Source organism: Sphaeramia orbicularis, chromosome 16 (genome assembly GCF_902148855.1).
Source record: "Sphaeramia orbicularis chromosome 16, fSphaOr1.1, whole genome shotgun sequence".
Classification (NCBI taxonomy): Eukaryota; Metazoa; Chordata; class Actinopteri; order Kurtiformes; family Apogonidae; genus Sphaeramia; species Sphaeramia orbicularis.
The window spans coordinates 8,128,193-8,151,098 of NC_043972.1; the positions used below are offsets into that span (position 1 = coordinate 8,128,193).

At 40.4% G+C, this 22,906-nt stretch overlaps 1 protein-coding gene across 1 annotated transcript in view; it reads right to left on the reverse strand.

Annotated features, from left to right (window-relative positions):
- Window positions 1–22,906, reverse strand: part of zfpm2a (zinc finger protein, FOG family member 2a) — a 131,545-nt gene that overhangs the window by 64,215 nt on the left and 44,424 nt on the right. Inside the window, exon 4 of the mRNA XM_030158494.1 lies at window positions 9,405–9,529. Coding sequence (XP_030014354.1) covers window positions 9,405–9,529 — 125 coding nt within the window. The remainder of the gene's footprint in view (window positions 1–9,404; window positions 9,530–22,906) is intronic.

Below are 22,906 nucleotides of genomic sequence, written 5' to 3' on the forward strand. Positions count from 1 at the left end.
TGTGTTTATCTCTTTTACAAAGATAAACCAAGGGGATTAATTAATCAGGTTCTTTATTATTTTGCAGTAATTACAAGACAATAATGCAGTAATAGATATATAAATGCTTTACTCACTGATCTGCTGTTATTCTAACTATCATAATCTCTGTCTTTGTATTTAGTCAGTTTATCCTTAGCATGTTTGAAGAAAGCATGCAGCCATTACAGTGAGCACAAAGCAAATCAGTGAGTCCTGCTCTGCTTATCAGGGGACCCGCCATATCAGTTTGGGTAGTTGTGTTGTGATGTAAGGACAGCAAAATGTCAGGTTCACTTGTAGATCAAGTCAACCATGCATTATCTCTCAAACAGTGGAGCTCGACTGTGGCCATAATAGCTCTGAGTAGCTGACTGACTGAGAGCTTCACAGCTAATACATGGAGCTGTGGGCGGCAATGAGTTCCAGCTATGCACACACAACCTTTAACAGTGCAGACTTGGGAAAAGAAATATAAATAACGATTACAAAACACGACCAAAAAAAATAGAGGTTGCGAGTTTATTTTGCCAGAGCTTGCAACCCATTCTTCGTGGGACTCAAAAACAAGCATATACTACACATTTAAAGCGCTACGTTGACTGAATGTGTGTGAATGGATGTTCCTTTTTTATGCAACACGTCGGTAGCATAAAAAACCATTAATACTGTCAACAATAAATATATAGATGACATTGACCAAGGGAAAGCAGGCCAGATAATTACCATTTTACCCATCTGAAGAGACCCCAGCCCTGATATTGGTTTAAACCCAAGAAATAATTGATGCATGCAATCACAAATTGGTTCTCCGCCTAAAATTTGGGCCCATTATTTCATTAGATGAAGCCACATTCTTTGTGCCAAAATTATTTGTGTGTCCAACACAGAAATTCAAATCCTGTTAGTCCTGATAATGTCTGCCGTTTGTCAAACCATATCCAAGACAGTGTGACTTTCAGATGGAGAGGAGAGACCACCTTAAAATGCACAAATACATCGCAGTGTTTGGACTTGAAATTGTTGGTTTTTGTTGTTGTTGGTGTGGAATTGTTTGTTTGTTTGAGTGCAGGTTTAAGACTGTGTCCTGTATATGTGTGTCATTTAGCTGCTATGCTACACAGAGGTCCTATCCTGGGGTGCCTTCTTGCATATGTAATTGGATGTTACTGTAAATAATTGCCTGGGCATGTGCCAGTGTGATGATGGCGATGATTTGTGTGTGTGTGTCGGCTCATGTGTGACTGTATGTGTGTACAACATGTGTGTAGCCTTGTGTATGTTTGTGTGAAGCTGTCTGTATGTATGTGTATGCTTGTGTGTGTGCGTGCGAGCGCATCTGCCCCATCCGTACTCCACTCTCAAGTCCCACTGATTCTCCTTTCCAGCCATGTTGAATCCTCTTTTCCTTATCAGGCGAGCCCAGGCCTGCATCAGGCTCTCCTTGCTATGACAGAGGCTACAACAATAGGCCTGCGATACCGCTGCTTAGCGCTGCGTTTCGGAGGGGAAACCTGCCACGGGCGCAGATTAACTACAACACACACACACACAAAATAGATTGCAGCCTCCAAAACAAAACATTTTTCAGAATGCCTCCTCTTGATTAATGAAGCAATGACAAGAAGAAAAATATAATTTCTGAAACAGAAAAATCCGCCACCACTTGTTAAAGTTTAGGGGTAGCTAACAATAAACATATTGGAGGGAGAGGGTGGGCAAAAGGGGTGAGATAAATGGCTTGAGTGATGGGCTGAATAATTTCTGGAGCATTTTTTGGTGCACAGGCCCATATTCCTACCCTTGTACTAAATTACACAATAATCACACTCCATCGGTTGACAGCCTCTGCCTCTCTCTCTGTCCCAGGTGAAAATTAGGACAGTATCTTGACATTTTCGCTCTTCTGTAGTCTACAAGCTAAAGCTCTCTGTTCACAGCCAAAAGCAGTACACAGTCTGCACGCGCACTCTGGCACGCTCGCACATGCCCTCCCACACACCGGCGCACAGAGCACGCTCACAACAAACTGCAGGCACACCGACATCCATGTGTAAACATATATGCACGATGCCTCTGATTCAATGCAGATTTCAGCAAAAAACATGGTTTATTTTACAAGAGAGAATGACAGTGTTTTACAAAAGCCTAATTTTGTATCTGATGTGTATCTGACCGAATTCTACTAAAACATACCTGTACTGATGCTGTCAGCTGTTACCTAAGGTGACTCCCATCTTACATATCTCAAACAATATACACTTAGCTTAAGAGTCTGGATTCGACTGGCTCTATATGTAAAGTGTCATGAGATAACTTTTGTTAAGATTTGGCGCTATATAAATAAAATTGGATTAAATAAATTGGATTGGGCTTACTATTAGCTTTAAACAGTTGAAAAAGTATCATGCATTAAACACTACTGAGACTATATTATGCATGATTCACAGGGAATGTTGAGAGAACATAAATTCTTCTAAAGACTAAAGTGGTTATTATACTCAATCCCACAAAGCCCACAGCATTCACTGACTTTTATTATGTCCTTGTAACCTGCAATTTTTCACATCTTTGCCTTTGTAACAGCACCCTTGTGGGAGCAGGAGATTACAGCAGTAGATTTATTTGATTATGAACCTCTGCTCACAGCATATTTAGTTAATAAACAACAAATATATTAAGATAGAAGACAAGATTTAAAAAAAAAGTGCCTGCTAGATCTTAATCTAGAATTACACAAGTCTATATTTCAATTACCGTGTAATTAGCACTAAAAGGCCCTCAAAACACATAAAATCCACTATTCTATTGAATCCAGACTCATTACAGTGCACCTTGACTAAGCCCCAGTAATTAGCATTGGTAAGGCATTGTACAAGAGGCGGCAACACCCTCATCAACACACATTTACAACAGAGCCCTAAATCTGCTGCTCATTAATAGCTTGCCTCCCAATCAATTATTAACACCTACAATGGAAGCCAGGCTCGCTGGGGCCAGGCCTTTTACTCCAGGCAAACCACGGGCCACCTTCTCCTCTCGGTTCTGTCCAGCATAGGTAATTACCGCTTTTAAAGACACCTGCTACTCAATAGCTTCGACCCAGACTGTTAATTTAGCCCCCGATTGCAGACATTTATGTCTGAGTGTCACTATTAATTTGCGTTAATTTGGAGAATGTGAGAAGTCGGGCGGAGGCGTTGTCGGCAGCCGGCTGAATGTGCTCGTCGCTCACCTGCACCGGGGCTGTGGCTGTAATTGGAGTCTAATGGTCTGATTGATCAGTGAGAGAAGTGAGGGATGAGACGGCGCTCTGGCAGCTCCATCAGTCAGACGGAGAGGCGAGAGGAAAAAGGAACAGAGAAGGGAAAGTGGCTGACAGCAGCAGCACAATGTAACTCGGCTTTTTTTCTGCTCACTGTTATTTTTTTGTCTTTCTGTCTCTGACTTGAAATGAGCACACATACCCCCACCCCCCACCCTCAACCGCTACTCCCCCTCACCTTTCTCTCAGTGGCTACAAAGTGCTCTGACCCAGGATACTTACTTTGTTAGCAGTTCAGAGTCTTGACTGTGTGTTTGAAAAATCTAGTTGTGGGAGTATGAGAGACTTGCTGTATTACCTTACATGTGGAAACCAGTTTGAATGCTACATCTAGAGGTGATTCAGGTATGATAACAAACAGAAAAAAAAATAACGCGGCGAGGAGAATAATATGAGCCACCCAATACAGTGCAATGTGATTGTGTTAACAGGTCCACAAAAGCAATAACTATAACTCTCATGCCAGGCTCAGCCCCTGGGGTCCGCAGCCCCTTCCACAGCCGACCCATCAGCTGTGAAATCTGCTTTCCTCTTTGATAAACGGTCGAGATGTGACCCTATCTCTGTCCTGCAGATGCCCAGATTTCCTGTCATGCTTTTTTCCCCCCGCACTTCTGTTTTTCCCTGCCTCCTCTCTCTTTTTTTCAGTCTTTCTTGTTTCAAGCTTTCTACCTCTGTTTCCAGGCCTGCTTGGACAACTGCATGTAACGCTCCACTCGCCGTTCTTTTCTCAGCATCATCCATCACTCTGGTCAGCTACTGAGGCCTGTCATCCACCAGCAGCCAGCCCACAACGCAGCACATGTAGCTAGGCCAGATCCAGCCACGGCTCCCATTTGCTGCCTCTAGGGACCAGTAAACCCCCCACCCTCCTCCCCGTACCTCCTACTCCGCCATCAGGCTCTGCAGGACTACTCCCAAGACACCAGCCGGACCTAACAAACTCTTCTGCTAAACGGCTCCGCGTGAGCTCCGGTGCTGCTCCTTTCTTGTAGTTTTACACCGAATCTCCTTAAAAGTCTCTCTGTCTATATTCGTTATTTACTGTTAGCCACTTTAAGGAGTCATTACACTTTAGTCCTTGCCTCGGCGTGATGCCAAGGATTGAGAAACGGACCTGTGCGTGTGTCAGCTCTACAAAAATAGCTTGACCTCTATCTTAAATGACACGACTAGATGAGGGGATAAAATATGTCTGATTTCAGAGAGGGCATAACAATATCTCACCAGCGGGTCATGTGTTTCAAGCATGAGAGAGGTGTCACTCCCGCCGTACACCTGGCTGCCTTCGGGTAATTCATTCACCCTTATGGTTTCAAAAATCTAAGAGAGTAAAAGGAGATTTAATAGTCTTTGGAGGTCACACTTCATAAGAATGACTGAGAGTGCCTCCTAGGTGAGGTAGAGACCCGCCAAGCAATGAGCCTTTATTTCTACCTCAAACGCTTTCTCCAGCCTCCTGACCCTGCTCAGGCAGCACCGGCCACCCTGACATGCATCAAAACTAGCCAGGCCCTTTTTCTCTCCGTCACTTTCTCCCCCCCCAACACACACTTTTTTGTTATTTCAACTTTTCCTTCTTTCTATCTCCAGGTAAAGCATCGGAGTTTGTTTCTGTCTGATGTGTCAGTGTATGAAGATTTACACGACTCCCTCGCCTCCCACTGAAATAACTGAGATAAATGCAGCGCCATATTAGGGGATGTTGCCAATGGCTGCATGTTTAACAAGGCAACAACTCAATGACTGGGGGTTTGATTAGAAAAACAGACATAAAACTACGCTACTTCAGATGTGATGATTCCCTCATGATGCACAAAAATACAGGTACAGTAAATTCCGAAGTATTCCGAGTCCAAAAAAAAAAAAAAAAAAAATGAAGCTAAGCTGAACCCTAGAAGAGGCTCAGTAAAACAAAACATGCCAGTTAGGTCGACCTAGCCTTTAATGAGAGATAGTGAGACGCTGCTAACAGCCAGTACCCTATTTGAGAGATGAAACTTAGGAGAGGAGGAGGGCAAGCAGCAAAGCAGTGAAAGGGCCCCATGAGAATAGACACACTTGAGATCCTTAAAGGCAATATGCCAGAGCTTCTTTCTCTGATTTTAATTGTGAGGGAGGTTTGGCATACTCTGTAACCCCTCTGCAGCCTATTACAGGTGATGACCAACACCTGCTCACTTATAAAGAAAAAAAAAAAAACTTGACTAGAATCACTGAAGTAACAATGAATTCCTCAGAGGGCACTTAGTTAAGGACGTATCAGTCTTGCCGTGAGCAAGAAGAAGATGAATGCAATCAGTTTATGCACATATTTAGCAGGTAGTTGAGGAACTGGTTCACACTTTGAGTTTTCACAAGAAACAAACAAATCGGCAAGATGTTCGCCAAAGTGATGAGCCGCCTCAGGGTCATTTGAGGGACAGCTGAGGTTGGTTGGTTCTGGATGACGTTCAGGGAAATTCATGCGGAGATTGCCTGGGAAATATATGGACTATGTTACTTTGGAAGGCAACTTGAGGTGTTGCTCTGTCAAATCACTTTTCCACCCAAGGATAACTGGCTTTACCCTGAGAGAAGCCATATTTCATGGCTATAATACAGCCTGAGTTATTTAAAGCCACTGATGACTTCAAAACCATGAGGGGAGCTTAGAAAACAGTTGAAACTGTTCTGAAAATGATTTAATAAAGTTGTGCGTTAAAGGAATCTGGGAAAACGGAGGGGGAGGAGGGAGGGAGGGAGGGCCTCTGAGCCCGAAATCCTCATGGACTACTCCGTATGTTTCTTAACAGGATGAATGTTAGACTGGTTACAATGTTAATAGGAATTTCTTAATTAATCCAAATGTGGAGTGGAATATCAAACCCGTGGAGGACTTGTCACTCCACCAGAGCACCGGGTCAACACAAGCCTCTGCTGGGATCTTTGAAACAAGAGATATAAAGCTGCTGGGTACAGGGGGACATCAAAAATAATGGGTTGTGACTTCATTCAGCTAAAGCCTGGACGGAGCTCAAAATCCACCAATTAAAGGGGTTTTGTCATAAAATATGCAGATTAAATGGTTAAAATGGATCCACTTCAAAGCGTTTTGTTGGGGGGTTAGTTGGATCCTGAAAGAGTCACCTCAATAGGTTTGGATATCAGGGGAGTCGCTATTAATATGCTCTCTGCATGTACGGTAGGGCTTTCTAGTAATCATGTTTCCATGGCTGACGGATGCAAATCTTGACCAAATAGAATGATTTTATTAAGTTTTAGTAATCTGCACAATGGAAAGAAACTCCCAGTCCATGAGCTATAAATAATAAACATTTTATGAATTAAATGCTTTAATTAGAAGTTGCTAGGAAGATTTGAGCTTCTAGTTGGTGGATAAATGTGTTCATTAAGCCTTGTAAGCTAACACTGTGAACAATTTGACCACACAGGAAATTTGCCCGAGTAAAATTTACTATAACAAGAAACAAGCAATACATTACAGCACAGGTGTCAAACATGCGGCCCGGGGGCCAAAACCGGCCCGCCAAAGGGTTCAATCCGACCCCTGGGATGAATTTGTGAAATGCAAAAATTACACTGAAGATATGAACAATCAAGGATGTTCAATCTAAAGTGGGTCAGACCAGTAAAATACTATCATAAAAACCCATTAAAAAAATGGGAAAAAAAAAAAGCTTTTTTTTTCTTTATTTTTAGTATCAAAAAAGTAAAATTACACAAAAATGTTTACATTTACAGACTGCCTTTTCACAAAAAGTATGAACAACCTGAAATGTCTTAAGAGAAGTATGTAGTATTTTAACAACATTCTGTCTATTATTTAATGTTTTGTGTATTTGTAGATCCACTGTGATCTGTAAGTTGTGATGCACATGTATAAATGATAAACTGAGGTGTAATATTGTTAAAATTACACTTATTTTTCTTAAGAATTTTCAGGTTGTTCATATTTGTTCTTGTTACGTTCAAGTACGGTTTGTAGATGTAAACATTTTAATTACGGAATTTTATTTTTTTCACTCAAAAACACAGAAAAAACTTTGGAGTTGATATTATTTCTAAGTTCTTATCCTATTATTCACATTTTTTGCAAAATTATACTTTGTTTTAGTGTAAATACATGAAAATATTTGCATTTACAAATAGAAAAATTTGGAGTTATCATTATTTATATGTTATTATGATAGTATTTTCCTGGTCCGGCCCACTTAATATCATATTAGGCTGTATGTGGCCCCTGAACTAAAATGAGTTTGACACCCCTGCATTACAGGAAAACAGAAAGGTCCAACTCTTCATCTTTTATTTTTAACGGGAAGCTTTCTGGATTTTTAAACTCCAAGCCACTATACCCCCTGGACTAAATGAAGAGTTGGACCTTTCTGTTTTCCAGTAATGTATTGCTTGTTTCTTGTTTTAAAGACTTTACACTGTTTTGATCTTAATTTAATTGGGATATGTAAATTTTGCACTGTTATTTATCTATGTATATATGTAAATATTTCCATGAGTGAGTTTTTCTTGTTTGCGTATGGCCTTTTGACCTGCAGTGACACCCTCTGTAGGCCATTATCTTCATGCCCAGTTGGCAAGTCCCTACTGGTCAGATCCTACTATATAGGAACCTACAGCTTTCCAGGCTCTTGTTTGACTTCCTGATCAAGGCTTGAAGCCGAAACGCATAGAAGTGTTTTTTGGGTCTAGATATGACCATGCCATCTTAATGAAGGCATTTTAATGTTTAAAGAGAGCTCCTTGGATTTTTTTTGCAGTTGGATATCTACTTTATGAATCCCTTTTTCCAAAGAGTACCTCGAACAAACTCTTTTTTGGTCCGAGAAGCATTCCTTCCCATTAATTTTTTGATTTTTTTTTTTTTTTCTATTTACTCAAATTGAAGAAAATATTACTCTACTTAGATAACATTGGGTCCCTCTCTAAAAAGAGTAAAAGTTACTCTTTGGGTAGAGTTTATATCAGGGGTGTCAAACTCATTTTAGTTCAGGGGCCACATTCAGCTAAATTTGATCTGAAATGGGCCGAACCAGTAAAATAATAACATAATAATATATAAATAATGTCGACTCCAAACTTTTCTCTATGGTTTAGAGTGAAAAAAATAAATTTACATTATGAAAAGGTTTACATCTATAAACTATTCTTTCAAAAGATGTGAATAACATGAACAAACTGAAAAAATAAGTGCGATTTTAACTATATTATATCTCAGTTTATCATTTACACATGTACATTAGAACTTGCGGGTCACAATGGATCTACAAACACACAAATTATTTAGTAACAGGCAGAATATTGTTGAAATTGTACTTACTTCTCTTGAGAAATTTCAGGTTGTTCATATTTGTTCAGGTGATTCACATTTTTTGCAAAATTATACTTTGTTTTAGCGTAAATACATACAAATATTTACATTTACAAAGAGAAAAATTTGGAGTTGTCAATACTTACATGTTATTATGGTAGTATTTGACTGGTCCTGCCCACTTGAGATCGAATTAGTCTGAATGTGGAATCTGAACTAAAAGGATTGTCAATATCTTAGTGTAATTTTTGCATTTCACAAATTCATCCCAAGGGCCGGACTGGACCCTTTGGCGGGTCAGATTTCTCCCCCGGGCCGCATGTTTGACACCTGTGGTTTATATTATCCTTTTACTTATCCATGCTGCTATACTGATGAATGGTGGAACACTGAGCACTTTTTGTCTCGACACTCGATCAAGTACCTGCCTAACAGGTTCAATGTATGTTTTGTTGTAATGCCAAATGCAAACACTCTGTCTGCAAAACAAATCTACCCACAGGTATAAATAAAGTAACTTTGAACATTGAACATTGAACCTTGAGGTCTCCAAACTGAATACAGAGCCAAATTTACTCTTTCTGAGGAAAATACTTTTGACTCTGGAAGAAATGCTCCATAATTTCTCCTGTGCACTTACCTTCTGAAAAGCATCCACAGTCAAATCTAATGAATTTACTATAAAATGTGTCTCATTAGAACATGCTGGTTAAATGCAGAAATAGAACGTACCAGTGTGCTGCTGTCAGTGCTCATCTCAATCTTCCCTTCGAACGGTCCCCACGTTGTGCCCACTGGGAGCTGCTGCCGGCTGTGGATCCGGCGTTCTCCATCTTTAAGAAACCCATCCAGCTCCCCTAAAAACACACAAGAACCCAAAACCGATCAGACATAGTGCCGTAGATAGCCCACGAGTTCCACATGAAATCACAGTGACGTTGGTTCATTGTCCTTTCCCCTCAAACCTACAGATTAGTGCCTCCAAGCCCCGCAGTAAACAGTCGAGGTTACATCCAAGCAGTTTCAAAATGGATAAGCAAATCAAGCGAGCATCCATCTGATGGTGTTCCTCAGACACATGGCGTGCTAACCTTACTTGAAAGGTGTCTTCTGTTGAGATAATCTCTGTGAGACACTGCAGGCTCGCTGGCTGGCGAGAGCAGTTAGTGGCAGGCCTATTTCTGTTGTTCCAGGAAGGCTGGGCCCTTGTTGGTGCTGTGCAGAGCTCCAGTTAATTAACAGTGAAACCGGATAGCACTGTTAGTACTACCGGTGTTCACCTCCCTGACACCCCCCGCTATCTTATCTCTTAGATTCAGTGTACTTTTTCGGGATGGTGATTAATCAAATAGTTATGATAAACCCAGTGGCAGGCCATGACATAGTTTACCGAGGAGGATGTTTGCCTGTGTGCGCGCGCTTGTGTTATGAGTGTGTTGCAAAGGAAAAGTATGCCGCTCTCGAACATGCGTTTCCGAACGGTTGCCCTGACGACGAAGAAACCTTTTAGAAGTCCGATGATTCAGACGTGTGTAACTGCACATTCTATCTGGTTTTATCAACTTTCTAGACACAAGATGTTCCACAAACTTGAGCAAAAGACAGTTTTATCAAGTGTGAGTCATGTTTGAAGACTTTGTATGTGTAATTGTTTCGTTATTAGTCTGGCCTGTCAGAGGTCAGGGATAGCTGTAGCATGTGATAGAACAGTCGAGAAGGCTTCAGCTGAATCACTTTTGCACGAAACCTATGTTTTACTCTTGCCAGGTAGATAATTACAGTGTTGTTATTATTATTATTATTATTATTATTATTATACAAAATAAACTCCACACAAGATGTTAACATTGTGTCTTTTAACCTATTTGTTCACATGAGTTGCTAATAGGTATTCAGGGCATTCAGTTCATGCCGGATGGGCTGAAGTGATCACTGAACTTTCTGGTGCGCATGTGGCATAATGACCTATTCAGCCCTGTTCTACTCTGTAAATATCAGCTGTGTATCTGCAGCACGCCATTGTGTCCCTCTGTTGTGGCGGTATGGAAATGGCTGCAAATGTGCTCCCGTGCATACATAAGCATCATTTAAACATCAGGCTGCTGTTATTACCTGCTGCAAATAGCACCTTGCTGATCATATAGTCATCTACGGTGACAATAAAAAAAAGGAAATGCCACCCGTAATGAAAAAACTTGTCTTTCTAAACCAAATGGGTGTTCAGAGAAAACATGCAAAGTTTTGGTACCAGCCCAAAAGTCAGATAATCTACAGTGTGTTATCTTGTTTTTATTCTCCCCTTTCTCCCTCCTGTGTTCCCGCTGTTGCATGCTGTCTTCCTGGTGCTGCAGTGGAAGGTGGGTAAGCTCATTACAGAGAAATAATTAAACATTGGTGCACAGCTGGTCGTCATCACTGAGAGCAACAGCCACCGCTTGATGCATTCTGTTTGTCCTCAGATAAGACCCACGGCCTTTAACCGCTTGGATGCAAGTTCCTGTTTAGCCCCGCTTGACACACAGCTCGAGCCATCCCCCAGCCAACCATTCTGATTTTTTCCTTTCCCCTTTTCCGTTTTCTTTCTTTCTTTTTTTTTTTTTTTTTTGGGGTGGGATGCTTGGAGTAAAAGAAAAAAAAAAAAGAAAAAACAAAACAAAGGGTAGTGGGTATCGTGAGTACAAGATGGGGGAAAAACAGGGGGTTCGATTCAATTTGTGCAGTTTGCAGTCCACCATGTTTAGGTGCCAGTTGTGTGCATCTCACACCAAATGTTGCCTGAGGACCTTGGCTCACAGATGGCTTGTCACATCTGTTGCAGATACTAGTGGAAGATCTCCACAAAAACACCCATGGATGAATAATGAGTTCCCTTCGTGGACTGCCTGTATGTTCTCTGTGAGCATTTACAGGTTTACTAATAACAGAAATATACTGACAGATGTGTTCTGTTATCGACTGACTGACAATTATTTTAATTATGGATGCGAAAAAGTTGGGATGTCACGGAGATAATTCAATTTTTTACAAGCTCCCAAATCCCCACTCTATTACCTTACATGTCAAGAGGAGTCAGAGATAAATTTAGAACAAATTCAGAGGTCACAGCGTTTCAGTAGTGACAGAAATAAGAGGAAAGCCCATAAAGCACTATTAGAAGATAGAAAGAGAAGAAGAAGGAGAGCAAATAATTGTTAAATGTTCAAAATGTTCATGATTGTGACCCATTCTGTGTCTGAACTGCTTTAACCCTTAAAGGTCCACGGTCAAGGCTCCGTGACTGAATCACATGACATTTTCAACACATCATAGCATCAGAAGTCGGTCACGTAGACCACTGGGGACAATTGCACTCGAAAGTGCGGACTTGAAACACTCTCCTACTTTTTATTTGATGTTGATAGAGCAAATACAACCGGAGATATGATGGTTTGAAACCAGAGCAAACAAACAATATAGCGATATTATAACGATATAAAGCAAGCGTTATATTTCTGACCATATCTTTGTCATTTTTTGTCCTTTTTCAAAACCGAAAAAAACGGGCCAAATCTGCAGATTCTAATCCATAGACTGCATTAGCATTACAGGTAAGGGTGAGAGTGGAGGTGAGAAAACCGGTGAAAATTCCTATGTAAAGATATGCTTTTATGTCAAATATTTGAGCATAGTTTTAATTTATTAGAATTTTGATTTTATATACCTAATATTTGGAACCAATATTCACTTTTAAAGTCTTTGAAAGCATCTTTGTCTTATTTATGCAATAAATTATAAAAAATTTTCAAATCGGATTTTATTTTGTGAGTTTTTTGGCCTTTTGTGTTGATACAGTAGGTTAAAGTTTTTACACTACCCAAATCAAAAACAAATGCAATGAAAAGAATGGTAATATACAGAGCTATGCGAGAATAGAACAAATTACCAGAACACATCACATAAGAAAACTGTAAAATGAAATTTAAGAAATCAGTCAAGAAACATCTATTGACCATAAAAAATTGATGCCTGGGTTAATTGTATATATGTACTGTATATACTACACCGCTGCTGACCTAAAGGAGCTGTTGTGTCTGTATTTTTGTCTGTTGTTTATTTTTTTGTATGTTATGTAGTATGTGAAAATTGTTTTGTATGATTACAATTATATGTTATTCGCATGGACAAGTTGTAAAGATTATTGTAAGAACCCCAGGAAGAATAGCTGCAGCTATGGTACAGCCGGTGGGGATCCTAAATAAAGAAAAGAAATTAAAAAAAAAAAAAAAAAAAAAGTGAAAAAATAACACTGATCAACAACAAATTTATTGTTTAAGTTTTTTGAGCTGATTGAGGATAATTTTGGTGTGCTGTATCCAAAAATCACATTAATTTTGCTCAGTTAGGTCAACTTTCTGAACTATGCTACATATTGGCTTTTTAACATTTTTGCTTACATTTATGGGCATTTTCACACCATGTGATACAAAATTCTTTCATATTTCTTGCAATAAATGAGTTGTGAAGATTTTACTTTTGCCAATTTGTGATTAATGTTTTTTTTAATATTACAGGTGAATGAAATGGTTTCGACTAGAAGATCTTGCAAAAATAAGCCTGACGTATTCTGCTACATCTGCGGTGAATACACCATTGTACCTAACAGGAATCAAGTCACAAGTTTCATAAAGTGTGCTTACCAATCTTATTTTGGTATTAACTATTATATTTTGTGAGAAGATCAAATTTTTCAAAATTAAATTAGCAAAAAAACTTGACCTGATTGAGAAAAACAGATGTCATTTTTGGATTTAGCGGTGCAAAATGGACCTAATTCAGTTGAAAAAACCTAGACAACTTGCAAAAAACATTTTTTTGTAACCCAGTGTAATAAGCAGATGAGATAGATGAAGTTGTGCTAAAAAAAGATACCAAACATGGGTATAGTAAACATTTCTTTATATAGTATATAAAGGCAAAATCAAAAGTACTCAAAAACAGCCAAAACAGGCTCAGACCCCTAAAGGTTAAAGGTTGCGTTCAATTGCACCTAAACTGTAACTGAAAATATGTTTTATTTGGAGTATGTCTTATTAGAACATGCTAATTAAATGTAGAAATAGAACATACCATTGTGCTGCCATCACCAGTGAAATGCAGAGCTGTAAGACAAAAGCTCATAATGGACTATTTGAAGATTTGACAGACCTAGCACCTGTGTTCTGTCCTGGTCGTTCCCTGTCATCCAGTCCTCAAATGCCACACACTTGGCAAGAGGGACCTGGTGATGTGGCTCAAGAGCTGTACCCCCCTTCCTGCTCCAAATCCCAACCAAACCCCTCTACACCACCTTCACCCTCTACCCCTCCTCAATACCCCTTACCACCTACCCCCCACCCCTCCCTCGATAAGATCATCATCTGTCGCTAGACTCTAGGGTCTGTTCCTGCACTCCACAGATACTTGGCAGACCAATGAATGTCCCTTTGTGTGGAGAGATCCTTGTCAGATAGCACCCAAGATGCTCCACGCTGGCATCTGTTTTTTTTTTTTTTTTTTTTCTTTTGTGCATGTGTGTTCTGTCTTTCTTTTCTGTTATGGTGCAGAGGAACCGGCAACCTCATCTCTGCCTTCAGTGCCATACGACTGAATACTAATGGGTTTCTCGGTGGCAGGATGCCAGCCTGGTATGACTTAAAGAAGAAAAGGGTGTGGACTAATGACAGATGAAGACCTTAAAGGAGGTGGACTAGCCCTTTTAAGCAAAGATCAGGGGAAACATATTGGAGTTTTTTTAGCGGTAGGTGTATCTATGTTGAAATACTCTTATTCCGGTAACTCTTTCTACCCAAAATTCTCTGTTTTTGTGACTAAATCTTGACATCAAATGAATAAATTCTACATAAGTGATTTTGCATCCTTTTATCCACGTTTTAGTCAAAAAATGGAGCCCAGCATCAAGTCCTACACTTAATCAAAATGCAATGATAGAGTCACATTTAACAGCAAATGTTTCCATTAATGCGTGAGAGGTAAGAATGAATTTTCTTAATATAGTCTCTGGCCTGGAGTAAGACCTCTGCTAATGGTCAGAAATGACAAATGACACCATCAACTCGCTATTGCAGATTAACATTTGTTAAAGGAAAGTTATGGATTTCAGCTATTTTCAACATGAATTTGACTTCTCTAACTAGTTCAAAGAACCAGCTTCAAGGAAAGAAAAATCGCCCCGAGCGCTTAAAAAAACATCCTCATTACTGGCCGAGCTCGAGGTTTTTCTTCGCCGGTTTCCAGTCGCGGTTATAATAATGTTAAATGCGGACGTTATAGGGAAACAAAGAAAGACAGGATAAAGGAAGGAGGGCGGTAAGCGTCACATGGCAGACCATCCCTCTTGATATCAAACCAGCGTCTTAGAATCAAAGCAAATAAATGAGTGCTGTTCAGAGTTCAATAACCTGTGCGTGGCAATTCAGAGATGTCCTACTGAATCCCAGTCATCTCCACTGATAGGCCGCGTTATAGAGCCAGCAAATGGGCTATAAATTAATATACCATGCGAGAGGCATATGGGGTGAAATGGAATGCACTGTATCAGTTCAACAAAAGGTGCCACATCTTTAAAGCAGATATGTGATATGAAATTTTACAGCTGAAGGAGAAATGTCACAGAGCTTTGATAAGAGAGCGATGAACTTTCTCTTCCCCCCTGCCCAAACTGCTATTATCAGGTCCTGGTGAGCAAAATGCATCATTTATAACCCACAGCCCACACTATTATCTCTGAGAAAGGGGCTTGTTTTAAAAGAGTAAAGACCCCCACCACCACTACCAGCACCTCCACCTCGTCGTCTCCCCCTCCTCACCTACTTCCACCCTCCAACCCACCCCCAGCCGCTGAGACGTGGCTGCTTCGGGGGGGAAAAAAGTTGACTGTTTCCAGGCAACTCCATGAGTTTGACCACATGAGGATGGAGGTGCATGTGTGGGTTGGTGGGTAGTAGGTGGTGGGGGGTCCGACTTAGCCCCTTTGGGTCAGGTTTGTTTTCAGGCGATGGACAGCTGGGAGGGAAAGAGTTAAACAAGCTAAAGCAGTGTTTTTTAACCTTGGGGTCGCGATCCCACGTGGGGTCGCCTGGAATTCAAATGGGGTCGTCTGAAATTTCTAGTAATTGTTAAAAAATAAAAAATGCACGAATAAAAAATACATAATGAGTTGAAAGAGACAATCCCAATCCATAAAAGACTTGACAAACTGTGAAGCTGAAACTGAAGCACTGTGGTTCTGTTTATCTGTCAAATGTTCATCGTGGTCGGTTTCAGATGCTGCAGCTCTTTCATAATTCATAGTTTGAGTTCTTGTTTGTTCAGTATTCATTGTCAGCCTTGGAAATCCAAGCTGGACTGACTGTACATATCCTGACCAAGGAAAATAAAATTCTCCCTTTGTGCAGTAATCTACACCTGGCTTTTCTGCCTCTGTCCACAATAACAGACATTATATAGACTAAATGTCATCTAAAATTAATGTTTATTTGCAACATAGTATAGCAAACTATTACATGATCAAAAATAAATTAATTTTAGCAAAAAAAAAAAAAAAAAGTCTCTGTTTTGAATGTCTGGGGTTGCCAGAAATTTGTGATGTTAAAATGGGGTCACGAGCCAAAAAAGGTTGGGAACCACTGAGCTAAAGAGATTGAAGTATTTTAGCTCTCCCACCTCAAACAAGCTGAGCAGGAGGGGGTGGGGGTGGGGGTGGGGGTGGGGGCATTTGTAAGGGGCCCCTTGGATGGATGACCCATCACATCTACATCTTGTAGATTTGACCTTTTGTCAACTCTATGTTTCTTTTAATTGTAAAGGTTGACAGCTGATGGTTACTTGTGGTATAACCCCCAAAGACCCAAACATCCACCAGTGACTAAAAGCATCTACTGATCTAAAAGGTTCAATACCTGTTGATCTACTAATCCTATCAATACATGTAAATAATTGGTGTAAAATACAGTTTGTCATCTTTTCATGGTCATCAGATATGACCCATTTGGATGTTCAGAGGCTCTGTAGTTACCGTGGAAACAAAGTCATCTTCTACAATGATTCACCAGTAAAACCCATGGAGTTGGATCAATGACAGTGGATGGACACACTTGGTTTATATTCAATTAATGATAGATTTTGCAGAAAAAGTCACTTTTTTTCCCCAGTTTTCTCTGTTTTGATATAATAACCTTTGACTTTACTATGAGCTTTTATGAACATCTACATGATCGGTAAATTAAATTTGAGAAAATACATGATTTTCATTGAAAAATGCCAAATACAGAGGATAATATTGTAATAAATGGTACGAAATCACTAGAGCAAGGTTAAATGGAAAGAGTATTGATAATATTGAAAGATGCCTTGTGATTTGTATCAGACAGCTATTGTTTGGTGAATGAGTATAAATGTATAGCACTTATTTTGTTAGTTTATTTATTTTAATTGCATTGGGCTGTTGCATTATATGTCCAGTTTATGTGTATGTGTGTGTGGGCGTGAATGGTGTAAGATTAATGTAAATAATTAAAATTGTAATGTAATGTAGAGGAGACCCCAGGAAGAATAGCAACTGATGTTTCAGTTGCTAATGAGGATCTTAATAAATGAAATGAAAAGAAATGCAGAGGAATAATTTGGAAGTCACAACAAACAATGATTTTAGGTCTTTAAGGGTTAAACGGTTATTTATAGCCAAGACAATAAATTTTCTAGAAATCTAGATTTGAAACATTGAAGTAAATTTAAGAAACACGACCTCTGAATCATTTTGGAAGCATAGTCAACAAAATTAACCTTAACAGACCGAATGTTATTGCAATGTAAACTTATATTACGACATTTTTTAGTATGGTTTTGGAGCTTAAACATGTGAATACTTTTGTCCATGTAGTAGAGATGTAGAAAAAAGATGCTGTGGTTTAGTTTGCACAGAGAAACCCCAATGAGCTTCACATGCAAAAATAAAACAGTCTGCAGAGGTATTATAAAGAATGGCAGAGTGTCTTTATTACTGTATTTCATTCACTGAGTTATGTTACGGATGGAAAAATCTTTAGTTTTGTTTATCCACCACTTACTGAGAAATAAAGAAAGCGCAGCTACATAAACACAGTCGCACACAAGAACTGGGTCCTGCGGTACATTATCGACACTGAGACTGTTGTTTGGTGTCATTGAACAATTGAAATATACCAGCTGTCAAGCGTTCGGTTTCATCAAAAAGCCCGGTGAAGTTAGCAGCAGGCGCGCAGACAACAATCTCTGAAACATCCATCTTTGGAGAGGCACTGCAATTTCTATTGATAGCATGTAAAGGAAGACAGCAAAACTTAAAGGATGACTGTCCTCACGCCAAGATATCACAGTATCACTGACAACATCTAGAGGACACACACCACTCCTGCAGGAATCTGATTATTTTAAACGCTTTTCTTAAAATTTCAGAACCATCAAAAGGACATTACTCCACCTGTGTGTGTCACAATGAATGAGTAATTGATGGTGTGTTCACTGGTAAAGTATGCGTTTGGGACAGATGGGGGGGGAAAAACACTTTAGCTGCTGGAAGAAGTTGGTGTTTTGTCATAAATAAAGCGTATAAAACACAAAGTGACAAGACATATTAATATTTAGCAAAAGGAATAGAAAGGAACAGGTAGGAATTGGTTTGAAAAATCTTAATGTGGCTGCGACATGAAATATCGAAAGTACTTTTTAGTCAAGAACACAAGTAAATATAGCTACCTTGTAGTTGTGATATCCTGCAGTTAATTCAGGAGGAGACTATTTTTAAAGTACTCCTGAATCTCCTCCCAAGTCAATTACCAGGCTGCAACTTCCCCTGGGTAACGGGGAATTCTGTTTTTTCCTGGGTGACCTAGTTGTCTTTTGTGAGTAGGTTTTAGCCGGAGCAGTTTGACAGTCAACAGATAAGATGGATTAAGCTTTTTTTTTTTCATCCAGTTTTGATGTGAACAGCGTAAAAGCGGGTTAAATCATTGAGTTTCAGGAGTATTTTTAAATGCCTGGAGATAGTGCGATAAAGGAGCTAAACCTAAGTCTTGTGGCGGGAAGGTCAAGGTTGCGGCTTTGGAGAGCAGCTACCCGGTGACGGGGGCCAGCGCTCGCCTCGATCGGAGCGAGCCGAGCGCCGCCGCCGAGCCCACCTCTCATCACTCCCAGAAAAGATACACGAAGGAGTGAAACAAAATCCAGCGAGAGCTCGACGGGCGGCATCAAAGAGCAATGCTCCCTTTGCCTTGTGTGGGAGTGTGTGTTTGTGTGAATAAGCGTGTGTGTGTATGTGTGTGTGTGTGTGTGTGTGTGTGTAGGGAAGAGGAGGGGGTTATTTAGCTGGTGCTTGCATTTGCGTGCATGCATGAATGAAATGGGAGTGTGTGTGCCTACTGTGTGTGTACACTGTAAAATATCATTCCTCCATGAGCAACTAGCTCCATAATTATGTTTTGATTATTTGCGAGTACTAAAATAAAACAGCAATTAATCTGTTGATGTAAGACAGGAAATAGAAGTACGACGTACATATTAAACAACCCAGTTTACAGAGCGATGCGACATTAAAACAAAATCACATTTTGAGAATATAATTTGTACAACCCCCCCCACCAATACCCCCCCTTCCCACCACCACCACCACCACCATTACCTCCTCCACTACCTCCCCTTCCCGCCCCCTCCAAACCTGATCTGAGGCATGCTTAACATGCGCATAGGAGCTGACAGCCATACAGTCACGTGACGCGGCTCGACCAATCCTGAATTCATTTGAATTTTAAGCCTCACAGTGATGAAGCCACTTGAGCACAAGAAAAAGGTGAAGAGGCGACTAAAATAGCAAACGCAGAACGATACGCCGGGTCAGACGCTTTGTGTAGCGTGTTGGTTTATCGCGTATCACATCTGGTCAACGGCGAGAGATTTTTGGTTGAAAAACATTTCTGAGGGGACATATTTAGACACATTTTGTGGACGTGTATTCCCCCACTGCTCCTCATGTTGGTGACAGGGGAGAGTAATCCTATACACAGGCTGCTATTGTGAAATGAGAAACTAGCCTCCTTCACTGCCAGAGACCAGATGCACCTCTCTCTCTCTCTCTCTGTCCTAATCTGTAAACGACTTAAAGGAGCCTTATCTCCGGGCTCTTCTGCTTCATTTCATGCTTGATTTACTTTAATTTGTCTGATAGGGCACAAGGATTTGGAAATGGCCCATCTTTCGGTGGAAAATGTTCTGATTTTTCTCCGGCATTGTTATGTGGAGGTTTTTGACTTTTCTCTCCCCCTCTCTCTCACTCCTCCTCCTCTTTCTCCATCTCCATCTCTCTCCCACTCGCCCTCTTCCTCCCTCTGTCTCCCCCCTCTCTTTCTTTCTTTCTTTCTCCCTCATCTCCCTCTTTTTTTTTTTTTTTTTTTTTCCTTGTGATGGGGTTTGGAGGGGTGGGGAGGGTGAATCTTGCTCCAGTGCAACAGTCTGTTTGAGTGCATTTAGATTCGAGCTAACACAGCAGAAACAAGTTTTCCATGAGGTGTGATTTTGTGATGGGCGACGGCGACACTGGAGTCGTGTTTGCCTTTCAGATCCACATTGGGCGCAGAGCAGCCGAGTGCTTCAAACCACAAAGATCTTATGTTTAAGTTAAGAGGCAACTGGCCCTCCAGTTTAGCAAGTGGGTGAGCGGCTGGTACTGATAAAGTTGCTTCACAATGAGGGACAGGGACGAGCGACAAGTCTACAGATGCCTGGAGTTCTTTTTCCGCTTGCAGAAGTCTAGTACTTGCATGGCTGCCATCGCCGAGACATTTTTCCACTTCTATTTAGCGACTGAATGACAGTAGAGGCAGTGAGCTATGATTAGAGAAGCCCATATCTGACCAAATCCTGAATAATCTCCATCCTTTTCCACCAATGAGCGAGGCACAGAGGCGGCACAAAAGGCCAAAGAAAGGAGACAAGGAGTATGGGAGGCTCTGTCCTGTATGTACATGGATGTCATACAACTCCCCTGGCCTCCTCTGCACACCCACTACGTCCACTGAGAGGCACAAGGAAAACCTACATTCATGCAACTTGAACCATTCTGACTAATCTGAGCAAGAGGACGTCATAATCACAGAGTATTCTACAGCCACATCTGTGCAGGAAAAAAAACAGGATACAAAAAAAAAAAAAAAGAGCTGCTAATTGAATGGGAAGTCTGTATCAAACAATTAGAGATGTTCTCACCTGCTAGTTAAATGCTTAAATGCCCTAAAAAAAAAAAAAAAAAAAAAAGCTGATTTAAATTTGCCACACACATCGATATGAAACGTCACTAACCCCACCTCCGAACATGATGCACACACACCAACACACACAAACAGACAACGGAAGAAACTGAGAGACCATTGAAATTCATCTCACAGCCTGAATTTACTTAACTGCGGGTCTGTGCGCGGTGATAAACGGAGTGATGATCCGGCAACACGTCTTTATCCATGCTTTGCTTTAATTAACGGCGGCTTGTTTGTTGAAAAGATGATTAATATGCCAATGAAAATTGCATAATTGAATACCACAACACTCACACAATCAGGGAAGAACATGCCATTTTTTATTAACTTTTTATTATCATTATTATAACTATTATTTGGTATTTTAATTCACTTGACAAGTGGGACCCACCCCCCCTGCCACCTCTGTACAAAAAAAAAAACAGGAGGAAGTGGCGTGACCAGCGGGCCAAGATGGGCCCAGCTGTTTGTAGCAGTGACAAGACTTCACAGACAACGTTCTGACATCAGGATGAGTTTACTGTGTGAGGGGGGAGGAAAAAGGGGAACGAGGGGTGAGGTGTTAATAAGATAGAAATAAGATGGGAGTGAGTTCTGTGGAGGAGTAATGTGAAACATGTAAAATGTCTTGTTCACATGCATATGAAACTGTGGCATCCAGATTAGAAAAAAAAAATCATGCAGAGGAAATACAAACCAAATCACTTAAACATATTCAGAAATTTTATTAAAAAAGGCCAAAGAAAGGAAAATTTCCACATGTGAGTGAGTTACAGTTGAGCAATCCAGTTTACCCAGTATTATACCCCCCAGCACAGCGTGTACGAGGGTCTCCATGTTAATGCTAAATACACACATCAAATATTCAGCCAATTACAATGATACCTCTTAGAAAAACGTATGCAGCTACAGCGCCTGGGAGGGTAAGCATTGCAGAACAAACACATTCAGAGAGCTAAAGAAAGACGCGTTGGGTGTCAAGTCCCCAGGGGCAGCTGGAACGCCACCGTCGACCGCCGTTTTTTGAGTCAGCTTCGTATTTCGCCGGCAGATCTCGTTTCTTTCGGACTTTTTTCGGTGAAATAATAATTGCAGTAAAAGCGCGCTATTGTGAGTGGACACAAATTCGGATGAAATGTGCACAAATATGTTGGGAGTGAATTATCTTATTAAGAGCATTCTCAGTGTGCCACATCCCACGTATCCATACAAAACTAGAACTGAATATAGTGACATCTTCCTCAGATGATAAGAACAGTGATTGCATTTTGCCCTATTTTAGATTATATAACTAACAACCATGAAGTTCCTTCATAAAGCCTCTTAGTATAGCGGATCAGTGACTAAATTTGCATCAAGGCGATGCAGCATAGGAGTACAGTGATTTGTCTAATCTCTTGTTGCATATTTCATCATTATAATCACACATTGTACATTTGTGAGTGTGTGTGTGGCTGTGGGGGAAGGTGTTTTCTCGGTGTACAGGTGATGCACGCCATTTAAAGCATTCGTCAACAATCTCTTAAGGAATAAATATATTTGCGGAAAGACAGACAATGTTTACACGAAGCCCTTTGATTGCAATTTAATTTTACATCACTCAGGGCCCAGAACTCACAGAGAAGCTGATGATGGACTTTCATCATCAGTATCAGAAATCTCAGTGTCATTCATGTTTTGTGAGACTTGACAGAAGACTTTGAATAAACCCCTGGAGGAGTGAGATAAAACCAGCCTTTCTGAGAGAGAATTGCCATGATGCACGTCCAAATTTCTTGATTACAAGACGAGGAGGGGGGGGAAAAAAATAAAACCTTGAATGAAAGCCTGCACTGAAAGTTTTCAGTTTACTGATATAACCGTCAAGTGTGTCTATAAGTCTACTTAAAACGCTTAGGTATCAGCAGAGACAGC